Below are 13,154 nucleotides of genomic sequence, written 5' to 3'. Positions count from 1 at the left end.
ATTGGGTTGGAATTGGGGTGGCTTTATGTATGGTTCATATGGCTCATAGGGTGGTTGGTATGGTGGATAAGGGTTAGGGTCATATGAAGGTGTTTGGTAGTAGGTGGCTTGTGAGTATGGTGGTTCAAAGCTATGTTGAGGAGGGGATTCATCGGTATATTGTGGTGGGTGTTGATTGTCACAAAAAGGTCCACCATAACCATTCTCTTGGTAAGCATCATAGAATGGTTGTTGGTAATACCTTGGAGGTGGTTGTTGCCAAGAGGGTTGATCAAATCCTTGTGGTTTCTCCCATCTTTGATTGTCCCATCCTTGATCCAAGCTCTCATTGTAATCTTCTCTTCCTATAACATGATTGTAATCAAACTCATAGCCAAAGGGGTGAGAATTCATAGTAGCAAGAGAAACAAAAACTAATAAAAATTAATGAAAATAAACTCCTAAAACTAGAAACACTAACAAAGAAACGAAAAAGCAAAATTATTCACAATATTCACAATAACCAATAATAAAAGGCACACGTTTGCAATTCCCCGGCAACGGTGCCATTTTGATGAACGGATTTTTGACGGCTTAGAATTTCACAAATAAATTCTCGTTACTAGTATAGTTTCTAAACCAACAATAATCCTTTCATACAAAAATTTTGTTGTCACTAAAAATAAATAAATAAAAAAAATCCAAAAAAATAAAATAAATAAAAATAAAAAAATAAAAGGAAAAAAAGAAAAGAAAAAGAGCAAATAATAAAAGGGGACAAAATGCCTCCAAAGTAAATTGTGATAGCAATGCATATGTACTGTACTCAAAATCGGATGCATGAATATGTGGTAAACATAGTAAATGGGTAGTTAGATTTTATATTTTGATTACATGGATTGGCTTAAGTTAGGTGGAAAGTTTAAGTTAATTAAGGATTCAGATTTTAGTCCACTTGGCTAAATACAATCCTACCTTGACCCTAACCCCATTACAACCCTTGAAAGACCTCTTGATATGTGTATTTGTGCATCAAATTATTTGTTGATTGGTTGAATAAAATCAAGCCTTAGAAAGCAAGGTTAGTAGAGAATTGAGAGAATCGAACCTTAAACACATGAGTGATTAGAGTGTATACACTTCCAGTGAAGGTTCGATGCTCGATTCTTTGTTCCCGGCTTTGATGAGCTATTTTCTTCTGCAAGTTTACTTGTACTTTATTTTATGATTTGAATTAGTGAAATCCAGTTCATATTTGTTCTTAAAAGATTTATTTACTTTTAACAAAGTAGGTAGAAGCATTTCACATTTAGTTGCATTCATATAGATAGGTTGCATTTCATACATTCCATCATTCCTCTTCACTCTTTTGGTTCTCCTGAACTTAGCATGAGGACATGCTAATGTTTAAGTGTGGGGAGATTTGATGCACCACCATTTCATGGTACATTTTGTACTTAATTGAGTGGATTTTATCCACTAAACTCACTTATTCATATAATTCGCATGTTTTACATTTTCCTTCTTAATTCTGTGCTATGATTGAAAACATGCTTCTTTGGCCTTAGATTACTAATTTTAATTCTCTCTTATTACCATTCGATACTGTGATATGTGTGTTAAGTGTTTCCAGACTTTATAGGAGAGGAATGGCTTAGAGGATGGAAAGGAAGAATGCAAAAGTGGAAGAAATACAAGAAATTGAAGGAATTGCTAAGCTGTCCTCTTCGTACTAAATCGATCATAACTTGAGCTACAGAGGTCCAAATGAGGCGGTTCTAGTTGCGTTGGAAAGCTAACATCTGGGGCTTCGAAAGGATATACAATTTGCCATAGTAGCCATGCAGTTAGGTGATGCGCACGCGTGCATCATGTGTACGTGTGACCTTGCGAAAGTTCAATCAATGCGTATGCATGGACGACGCATACGCATGACAGAGCCACGTGCTGGACGTATCAGAAATTGCTGGGAGCAATTTTTGGGCTGTTTTTGGCCTAGTTTCAAGCCCGAAAATGCAGAATAGAAGCTACAGAGTGGGGGATTCATTCCACAACTTTCATTCACATAATTTTTAGGGTTTTAGATGTAGTTTCTAGAGAGAGAGGCTCTCTCCTCTCTCTAGGTTTTAGGATTTTTAGGTTTATTTCTTCTCAATTTCAGGTTCAATGTTCCTTTAATTTAGTTTCTTTTCTACTTTTATTTGTTCTAGTATTTTAGTTTATCTATTTCTCTTGTTGACCTCTTTATGTTGCTATTTTAGTTTATGAACTCCATGTTAGATTTGATTTGATATTTAATGCAATTTGAGGTATTTCATGTTTATTGCTTCTTGCTTTAATTGTTATCATTGATGCTTGCAACTGTTGGTTTTAGATTTTACATTCCCTATTACTTTTCTATGTTTTTGTTTTATTCCTTCCAAGTGTTTGATAAAATACTTGGTTGGATTCTAAATTAGCTTTTTTATGTCCTTTTGGCTTTGGTAGAGTAATTGGAGACTCTTGAGTTTTCAAACTCCTTTGTGATTGATAATTGAAAGTTGCTGGTTAATTTGGACCCTCTAAAGCTAGTCTTTCCTTAGGAGTTGACTAGGACTTTTGGAATCAAATTGATTTGTCCACTTGACTTTCCTTCATAGTTAGAGGTTAACTAAGTGTGAGCAATGAACAATTTTCATCACAATTGATAAGGATAACTAGGATAGGACGTCTAGTTCTCATATCTTGCCAAGAGCTTTTCTAGTTATTAATTTAATTTCTTATCATTTTATTTCCTTATTCCTTATTTCAAAAACCCAAAAAGATATTATTTCATAACCAATAATAAATACACCTCCCTGCAATTCCTTGAGAGACCACCCGAAGTTTAAATACTTCGGTTTATTTTTATTTGGTTTGCTTTAGTGACAAACAATTTTTTGTATGAAAGGATTCTTTGTTGGTTTAGAAACTATACTAGCAACGAGGATTTATTGTGAATTCTTTACTAGCAAAAATCCTCTCATCAGACATCCTTTAACGCCCAAAAGAATAGAGGGACTAGCGTTTAACGCAAGTGAGGGTGGACAGCAAGGGCGTTCAACGCCCAAAGAGCTCACAGAGCTGGCATTAAACGCCAGCCAAAACACACCCTTTGAGTGCTTAAATCCCACTCAAGAACCCTCTATCTCAGAACCAAAGGAAACCATGAAAACCATGGAGGTTCCTTTGAATGCACTTCTGCAGTGTATGAGTTCTGATGACTACTCATCCTTTGATGATGATGAAGACACTAGGGAAGAGCAAGTTGCTCGGTACCTAGGAGCTCTTATGAAGCTGAATGCCAAGTTATTTGGTACAAGGCCATTAGAGGAAGAACCTTCACTACTTACCAAACAACTCCATGCTTTGGTTTAGCAGAGGCTACCTCAGAAGCTTCCAGATCCTGGACGCTTTTTGAATCCTTGCACCATAGGCACCATGACCTTTGTAAAGGCTCTGTGTGACCTAGGTTCAAGCATCAACCTCATGCCACTCTCTGTAATAGAGAAACTTGGTATCATTGAGGTGAATTCTGCAAACATCTCATTAGAGATGGCAGACAAGACAATGAAGAAGCCATATGGCTTAGTAGAGGATGTCTTGGTAAAAGTTAAAAAACACTACATCCTTGCAAACTTCATTTTCTTGGACATAGGAGAGGATGAAGATGACTCTGTCATCCTTGGAAGACTTTTCCTAGGGGAGGACCACATCTTGTTCAAGATGCCTTATCCCAATTCTCCCTCTAAAAGAGAGATAATTGTGCAACACCTAGTGTTCCAACCCTCTCTTTCTATGAGGAGCTTTACAGAGCCCCCAGACACCAATTCTAAGTTTGGTGTTGGGCAGCCATCAACAAACTCTAAGCACAAAGGTACTAAAAAGAAAGTAACTAAAGGCTGGAGGGATAAGAAAGTCCCAAGTGAAGGCCTCTCACCTGGCATGAGAGTTGTCTTCACCAAGAAGCCAGCCTTACAACATACAATGAGTCGTATCCTGTCTCTAGAGCAAATTGAGCTCATTCATGAGAGAATAGGAAGGAAATTCACTTTAAGGGGCGAAAATCTGAGCCCATACTCACCTCCATAAGGAGCTAACCGTCAAGCTGATGACGTTAAAGAAGCGGTTGTTGGGAGGCAACCCAACGGTAATTAATTAATTATTTATTTCCTTTAATTTTCTTTTGTTTTTCTTTTAGGGTCATGATCATATGCAGCAGTCAGAACAGAGATAAAATTTCACAGTAGTGAAAACAGAACACTCTAGATTGAGTGTTAAAGTTGAACGCCAGCCAGGGAGCTCTGGCTAGCCGTCCAACACCCCTAATGGATAGCATTGCTAGCGTTGAACGCCAGCCAGGGAGCAGCCCCTGGGCGTTCAAACGCCAGTGCAGAGAAATAGGGAATCTTGAATTCCCTAGCCTCTCAGGACCAGTGGGTCCCACAGCATCTCTCACCTACCCAACTTATTCCCACCTACTTTTACACTTCCCTATACACACTTCCCTATAAACCCTAGCCCAGTCACATTCATACCACTTCCCCAAAACCATTATAACTCCCACCAACCCCCACCCACTTCAAAATCAAATTTCCCACCCAAAACCCCACCCATGGCCGAACTTAACCCCTTCCCACTCCTATAAATACCCATCTTCATAACCCTTCATACACACACCTCTCATATACTTACTACCCTACAAGGCCGAGCCCTCTTTCTCCCTCTATATCCTCCTATTTTTTTCTTCTTCTACTCCATTCTTCTTTTTTCTTTATTTATGCTCGAGGACGAGTGATGAACTGAATATTGATGGTTTAGAATTCACAATAAATTTTCGTTGCTAGTATAGTTTCTAAACCAAGCAATAATTCTTTCATACAAAAACTTGTTTGTCACTTAAGCAAACCCAATAAAATTTATAACTGAAGTATTCAAACATCGGGTCGTCTTCTCATGGAACTGCAGGGAGGTATGATTTATTATTGGTTATGGAAAAAGTATATTTTGTTTTGGGTTTTTAAAATAAGGAACAAGTAATTTAAATGACAAGAAAAATAAATTAATAATTAGAAAATCTCTTGGCAAGGTATGAGAACTGGGAATCCTATTCTAGTTATCCTTATCAGGTGTGATGAGAATTGGGTTTTTGCTCCCACTTAGTTAACCCTTACTAAATAAAGGTAAGTCAAGTGGACTAATTAACTTGATTCATCAGTCCTAGTCAACTCCTACGGAAAGACTAGCTTTAGAGGGATCCAAATCAATTAGCAATCCTAAATTCCAATCAACTGCTGAGTTTGACAACTCAAGTGTTACCAATTACTTAACCAAAGCCAAAAGGAGAAAATAAATCTACTTAAATAAAAAATGCCTTCAGATTGGAAGCAGCAGTAATATAAATAAAAGAAAGAAATCTTAAACATAAAATACTTCAATATGTATTAATTAAGAAAATCAATCCTAACATGGAGTTCATAAACCAAATTGAAAGGATAAATAACAATTAAAGTAATAGAATAAATAGAACTAGAAAATAAATTAAAGGAATATTGAACCTGTGATTGAAGAGAAGTAGCCTAATCATAATACGAATCCTAAATCCTAATCCTAATCCTAAGAGAGAGGAGAGAGCCTCTCTCTCTCTCTAAAACTACATCTAAAACCTAAAATTGTGAAATTATGAATGTTGTATGAATTGTTCTAAATGTCCTCCTTTGATTCCTCCATTCTCTGGCTTATATTCTGTGTTTCTGGCTTGGATTTGGGCCGAAAAAGGGTCCAGAAATCGCTGAGGGTGTTTTTTGCAGATTCCTGCACGTGGCGTCCATCATGCGTGCGCGTGGGTCACGCGTGCACGTCATCTGGGAGTTTTCCTTATCACGCGAATGCGTCGTTCACGCATCCACGTAATTTGTGTTCTGCTCAAGGCACGCGTCTGCGTTGTCCATGTGTGCGCGTCGCTACCATTTTGCGCTATCCGCGTCGTCCACGCGTGCGCGCCGCTACCTTTTCTTCAAAACTCTATTTTTGTGCTTTCCTTCCATTTTTGTATGTTTCCTCTCTGTCTTCTAAGCCATTCCTGCCCTATGAAGCCTGAAAATACTTAACACACAGATCACGGCATCGAATGATAATAAAGGATAATTAAAATTAATATTTTTAAAGTATAGGAAAACATGTTTTCACATATATTATAAAATAAGGAAGGGAAAGTAAAACCATGCAATTCATATGAATAAGTGGGTGAAGAATTGAATAAAACACTCAATTTGAGCACAAGAAGAATCATAAAATAGGGGTTTATCAGCGAGCAAAGTTTTAAGTTTGGTGTTGGAAAAGCATAGCTTTTTTCTTTCCATTACCATTCACGGCACTCAAGGTTGGAGACTCCTCTAGAAAGAGCAAAGGAAAAAGAGTAGCCACTCCCTTTGAATCTTGGAAGATGGAGAGATTCATCACCAAAGCTCATCAAGACCACTTCTATGAAGTAGTGGCAAAGAAGAAAGTGATCCCTAAGGTCCCTTTCGGACTCAAGAAGAATGAGTATTCGGAAATCCAAAGAGAGATCTGGAGAAGAGGTTGGGAAGTCCTAACCAATCCCATTCAAGATGTTGGGATTCTAATGGTGTAAGAGTTCTATGCTAATGCATGGGTTACTAAAAACTATGACACTAGTGTGAACCCAAAATCCAAGGAATTGGATCACCATGGTCCAAGGAAGAATCTTAGATTTCAGCCCGAAAAGTGTGAGGTTGGCGTTCAACTTGCCTCTAACACAAGGTGATCCTTATTCTTACACCAGGAGAGTCAACTTTGATCAGAGACTGCATCAAGTGCTCTCAGACATCTGTGTGGAAGGAGCACAGTAGAAAAGGGATTCCTAAGGCAAGCCCATTCAACTAAGAAGGGTTGACCTAAAGCCCATAGCTAGAGGATGGTTGGAATTCATCCAATGTTCCATCATCCCTACTAGCAACTGGTCAGAAGTGACTGTTGATAGAGCCATCATGATTCATTGCATCATGATTGGAAGTGAGGTAGAAGTACATGAGGTGATTCCTCAAGAACTGTACAAGATAGCTGAGAAGCCTTCCACTAATGCAAGGTTGGCATTCCCACACCTCATCTGTCATCTATGTAATTCAGTTGGAATTGTCATAGAAGGAGATATCTCTATTGGGAGGACAAGCCCATCACTAAGAAAAGGATGAAGCAAACTAGAGAGCATGCACAATAGCCTGTGCAACCACCTCAGCATGAGATCTCTGAGATGCCTCAAGGGATGTACTTTCCTCCTCAAAGCTATTGGGATCAATGGCAGACTTCTCTTGGAGAACTGAGCACTAACATGGAGCAATTAAGGGTGGAGCATCAAAAGCATTCCACCACCCTCAATGAAATAAGAGAATATCAAAGAGCCATAAGGGAAGAACAAAGGGCTATGAGGGAAGAACAACAAAGGCAAAAGAATGGTATTGAAGAGATCAAGCATCACATTGGATCCTCAAGGACGAGTACTAGCCACCACCATTAAAGGTGGATTCGTTCTCTTTTACTTCCTTTCCCTTAATTATTTTTCTGTTTTCTGTTATGTTTTGTCTGTTCTATTGTTCTTGTTGCATGATCATTTGCATTGAAGCCTTAAAGTTATAAAATGTTCCATATATCTCTCACCTTGCTTAAAATAAATTTATTCGAAAAGAATTGAGAGATGCATGAATTTCAAGTTTAGAATAAGAATAATTTAATTATATTGATGTGGTGGCATTGCTTTTGTTTTCTGAGTGTATGATTAAACAGTGCATATTTGAAGTTAGAATTTTAGAATGTTGGCTCTTGAAAGAATAAAGAAAAAGGAAAAGTATTATTGGTAATCTGAAAAATCAATAAAATTGATTCTTGAAGCAAGAAAAAAGCAGCAAAAAGAAAAAGAAAAAGCTTGCATGCAGAAAAAAAAAAAGTGGAGAAAAAATTAAATAGAAAAAAAAGAAAGAAAAAAGCAAGCAAAAAAAGCTAATAGGTCTTTAAACCAAAAGGCAAGAGAAAAAAGCCAATAACCCTTTAAACTAAAAGGCAAAGGGTAAAAGGATGTAAGGCTTTGAGCATCAGTGGATAGGAGGGCCTAAAAGAATAAAATCCTGGCCTAAGCGGCTTAACCAAACTGTCCCTAACCATGTGTTTGTGGCGTGAAGGTGTCAAGTGAAAAGTTTGAGACTGAGCGGTTAAAGTCGTGGTGCAAAGAAAAAAGAGTGTGCTTAAGAACTCTGGACACCTCTATCTGGGGACTCTAGCAAAGCTGAGTCACAATTTGAAAAGGTTCACGTAGTTAAAGTGTCGGTGGCATTATTGTATCCGGTGGTAATACTGGAAAACAAGGTGCTTAGGGTCACGGCCAAGACTCTGAAAGCTATGTTCAAGAATAAAAAAGAAATGAACTAGGAGAATCAATAATATCATCTAGATTCTAAGTTACTAAAGATGCCAATCATTCTAAGTTTCAATAGATAGTGAGATGCCAAAACTATTCAGAAGCAAAAAGCTACTAAGTCCCGCTCATCTAATTGTAACTGAGCTTCATTGGAAACTTAGAAATTTATTGTATATTAATTTTCTTTTTATCCTATTGTGTTTTTAGTTGCTTGGGGACAAGCAATAGTTTAGGTTTGGTGTTGTGATGAGCGGATATTTTATACGCTTTTTGGCATCATTTTCATATAGTTTTTAGTATGTTTTTTTTTTAGTTTTTATTATATTTTTATAGGTTTTAGTGTTAAATTCACATTTTTGGATTCTACTATGAGTTTTTGTGTTTTTGTACAATTTCAGGTAAATTCTGGCTGAAATTGAGGAGCTGGAGCAAAAGTCTGATTCAGAGACAGAAAAAGCACTGCAGATGTTGTCCGGATCTAACCTCCTTGTACTCCGAAGAGCTTTTCTGGAAATTAAGGAGCTGGAGCAAAAGTCTGATTCAGAGACAGAGAAAGCACTGCAGATGCTGTCTGGATCTGACCTCCTTGCACTCGAAAGAGCTTTTCTTGAGCGATAGAAGTCCGAATGGAGCGTTCTCAATAGTTATGGAAAGCTGACTTCCAGAGATTTCCAGCAATGTATAATAGTCTATACTTTGCTTCTGATTACAAGGCCCAAAACTGGCGTCCAACGCCAGCTACCTGCCCCCTTCCAGGCGTCCAGCGCCCACAGAGCAAAGCCCAGCATCCAAACACCCAGAGAGGACCCCCTAGCCAGTGTTCAACATCCTAGGAGCCTTATAGCACGTGGATCTCATCAAAACTCAGCCCAAACACTCACTAAGTGGGCCCCAGAAATGGATTTTAGTACTAGAAAGACTGTTTTACCCTTACTAGTCATCTGTTTAGTATTTAAAGTGTATTTTACATTCTCCATAAGGGAGGACGCACATCATACACGTTTTACTATTGTATTTTCCTTTCAGTATGAGTTTCTAAACTTCCTAGGTTGAGGGAAGGAGCCCTACTGAGTCCTATGAATTAATAAAAGTATTACTATTTCTTCTTTGATCCGGCTTTGATTTATTTCTAAGATGTATACTCACTCTTCAACATGGTGAATAGGATGATCAGTGACAATCATCTCTATTCATCATACTAAGACGAACGTGTCTGACAAACACCTGCGTCTACTTGGGTTCGTGTGAATACGTGACTAGAAAGCACGAGCCAACAACTATGTTTATACATCTCTCAGACGACTAATCTACGACTTCGTTGGGGACTTCTCGAGAGACTATTTTAGCAGATTTTCGGGGAGATTAGGGTCTCCATGGTATAGGCTAGAATCTAAAGAAGCAACATTCTCTGATCCGGAAAATTTGACATTGTCTGTGGCGTTTTGAATAGGATCACCAGGAGAATGAACTGCTAGAGCTTCACCCTTCATCAGATTAGATGACCACGGCCAACGGCGTTCAATCTGTAGCAGAGGAGATCAATGACCACAGCCCATGGTGTTGATCACATACAGCCTGCCATAGAAGAGATCACTCACAAGTAGAGAAGACAGTAATACCAGAGTTAATTCAGAAAGGCAACACAACAATCCATTATCAAATACAAATTATAAATAGTTTCCCCTTATCATCAAAACACAACTCCTTCTGATCGCCTGACTAAGACCTGCAAGATAACCATTGCTTGCTTTAAACCACAATCTTCGTGGGATTGACCCTGACTCGCTCAGGTATTACTTGGACGACCCAGTGCACTTGCTGGTACAGCTGTACGAAGGTGTAGGGATTCGTGTACCACTCACTAGAATATGAAATCACAGAATCTTGATTGTTCCTTGACAGGGAAATATGTGCTTGTAAAATTGCAACTGTGCCTGCATTAGCCAGACTTATCCATATATCACGATTTTCACCTTGCTATAAAATGATGGCACCATCACCTCCAACAACACGTGATATTAGCAATGGAAGTGGTGGAACTACAGAAATATTTGGAACTGTTACATTCTTCAACTTTGGAGATCCACCAGATCGGAAAGGGTTAGAAAGGACAAGCCCTTGGGTGGCCCCAAGAAGCAGATTGTCAACCTCTTTAGAAAGATGCTAAGTAATAACACCAAAACAATGAACAATGCACCCAGGAATTGTAACCAGCCCCACTGATGTTGGAATGCCTGATAGGGTGATCACTTTCGATGAATTTGGCAAGAGTTTTACACTCATGGAAAAGCATCTAAGTTTCCTGAATGAACATATAGGTATATCAACCCTTAAATCAAAGCCACATGGGTTTGCCAATTCCACCATGACTTGGATGGGCTCTCCAACAACCCAAATAAGTTCTTGCTTCTTGACATTGATTGGATCTCCTTTATTGAAGGGTGTATAAATGAATAGATCTGAAGGAGCAGAACCTGCCCACCAGTCTGGTCTAGATGGATTCCATTTTACAGTGTCCATTTGTATTGGGAGGAGCGGAACAGAACGTAACCTGAAAACAATTAGTAATCAAACTGTTACCCTTTGTCCACTTGTATTGAATAGTCATGACGTAAATTGTCAAACTGGAAATTAAATCTTTAACCAAGTAAACACCTTATAAAAGGTAAATATAAATTTACGAAGTGCTAATAGAAATGTTGATCTAACTTATGAAAGTCAAAAGCCAAAAATAAAAATTTACAAGGACTTGGAAACAATACATATTTTTTATTGAAGAATACCAAGGTTAATTAATTTTACATTCATAATGCACCGACAAAGCACCTCCTACAAAAAAATAAAAATAAAATTGGAAACAGAAAAAAAGTGCAAACAAGATAATAAATAATTAAACAAATAAACAAAGTGCATGCCATGGTAAAAAGATGAAGATTCACTCTCATAGATATATAGATAGCTATCAAGGAGAATGTGCCATTTTATTTTTATTAATTTTTTAAAAATAAATTTATACACTCCTCTTTATTCTCTTCACTCAAAAAACTCTTCATCATAGAATTATCCAATAAATAAACCTCAAAGTCTGTAGCTCCACCAAAACAGAAATAATAAATAAAACAAAACATCCCACTATATGTTCACTCTTGGGTCAGAAGAATCACAACGTCAGTCCTTCAACCACTGAGAACTATCGTCCTTGTGGTTATCAGGGCAACATCTCAGTTACGAAAAAAAAATAACAGTCGTCGACCAAGAACTTACTTCTCAAATCTTAAAACCTTCCAAAACTGAAAAAATTCAGCAAGGAATCAATCCTAGTGGATTATAGCAACAAAGGTAACTATGTCACTTGCGCTATGTAATACTAAAAAAATCAAAACGGTGAATTGATACCAATAATAAAAATATTTCCAAAACTAAACAATTCATCAGGACTCAATCCCTCAAAATTGAACATATTAAGGCAGTAAGGCAGTTTTATGAGTTAATTGAATTTTGATTAAATTAAAGAATTAGGGTTGTTCTTGTCCAATACAAAAAAATGATATTTATGTCTTTTTGTAAAAATTAAATAAATTTTATTTTTATTTTTATTAAAGCATAAGGGTGATTTAGTAAAATCATTGATATAATATATATTTTAAAAAAATAATTATTAATATAAAAAACATAATTCACATGTCGTGTTTTAATTTGTCCATATTTTTATTGTACTAGTACGTATAAATTTATGATCGTACCGAAACAAACACCATATATCTAACGTCAAAATTAAAATATTGACACCAATTGTTCAATCAATTTAATAGAAATATTCTATTTGTCCATAATTAAGGAAAAAAATAATAACCAACTATAGAAGATAAAACGAATATTTCTCGGTTAAGTGGGTCATATGATTCGTGTTAATGTTTAACTTATAGTTATTTTCACCCTAGCAAACCGTGTTTTCTGTTCTAAAAAATAAAAAGTGAAGATATTAAACAGTGGTTCTATACTTCTATGTGCACCTGCATATAGGGACCATTCGCCAAGGTCGGTTAGATAAGAAAACGGTGAGAAAAGACCAACCAGTACCGGTGCCTCATAATCCCCACCCAAATTGTATATTGCTTTAATTAATTAATTATATTATTTTGGCAATAGCAATCTCATAATTTTTCTCATTCTTAGTGTAGGAATTGTTGAATTCACATAACTTTGGTACCATTGAAAATTCTAAATTGTCTATGTGATTCTGTCACATGAATTTAAAACCATGATGGCAAGGAACTTCTTATTTCTCTCTATAAATATGCTCTTATTCATACTCACCCCTTTCATCCCTTGACTCAATCACTTCTATTCCCACCATTAAGTTGAGACTCTTTCTTTTTTCCTCTTTTCTCTTCTTCTTCGTTTATGGACAATAATATAAGTTAAATTCCTTGTTTGTTGTTTATAAAAATAAACATAAACACTATGGAAGGAGGAGTGCCAGAAGCCGATGTCTTTGCTTTCAGAGAGTGTTTGGCACTTTCATGGAAGAATCCTTATGTTCTTCGTCTTGCTTTCTCTGCTGGAATTGGTGGCCTTCTCTTTGGCTACGACACAGGTATTACATTTATAATATTAGAGGTGATGATTGTTTGTGTGAAATTGTCTTCGTGCGAAAATAATAAATCAAATTTATTAGATAATTTGATATATTTGATAAAGTTATCGTTTAACAATTTTTATTTTA

General features: G+C 36.9%; 1 protein-coding gene across 2 annotated transcripts in view; it reads left to right on the top strand.

The window, feature by feature from the left end:
- Positions 12,419 to 13,154, top strand: part of LOC107630526 (probable inositol transporter 2) — a 6,591-nt gene continuing 5,855 nt past the window's right edge. The window contains exon 1 of one of the 2 annotated variants that reach the window (XM_016333696.2): positions 12,419 to 13,025. In XM_016333696.2, the coding sequence (XP_016189182.1) occupies positions 12,893 to 13,025 (133 nt within the window). In that variant the 5' untranslated portion in view covers positions 12,419 to 12,892. The remainder of the gene's footprint in view (positions 13,026 to 13,154) is intronic. The other variant, XM_016333697.2, reaches the window with a different exon arrangement.

Source organism: Arachis ipaensis, chromosome B03 (genome assembly GCF_000816755.2).
Source record: "Arachis ipaensis cultivar K30076 chromosome B03, Araip1.1, whole genome shotgun sequence".
Classification (NCBI taxonomy): domain Eukaryota; kingdom Viridiplantae; phylum Streptophyta; class Magnoliopsida; order Fabales; family Fabaceae; genus Arachis; species Arachis ipaensis.
This window is presented reverse-complemented; position numbering and strand designations above follow the sequence as displayed.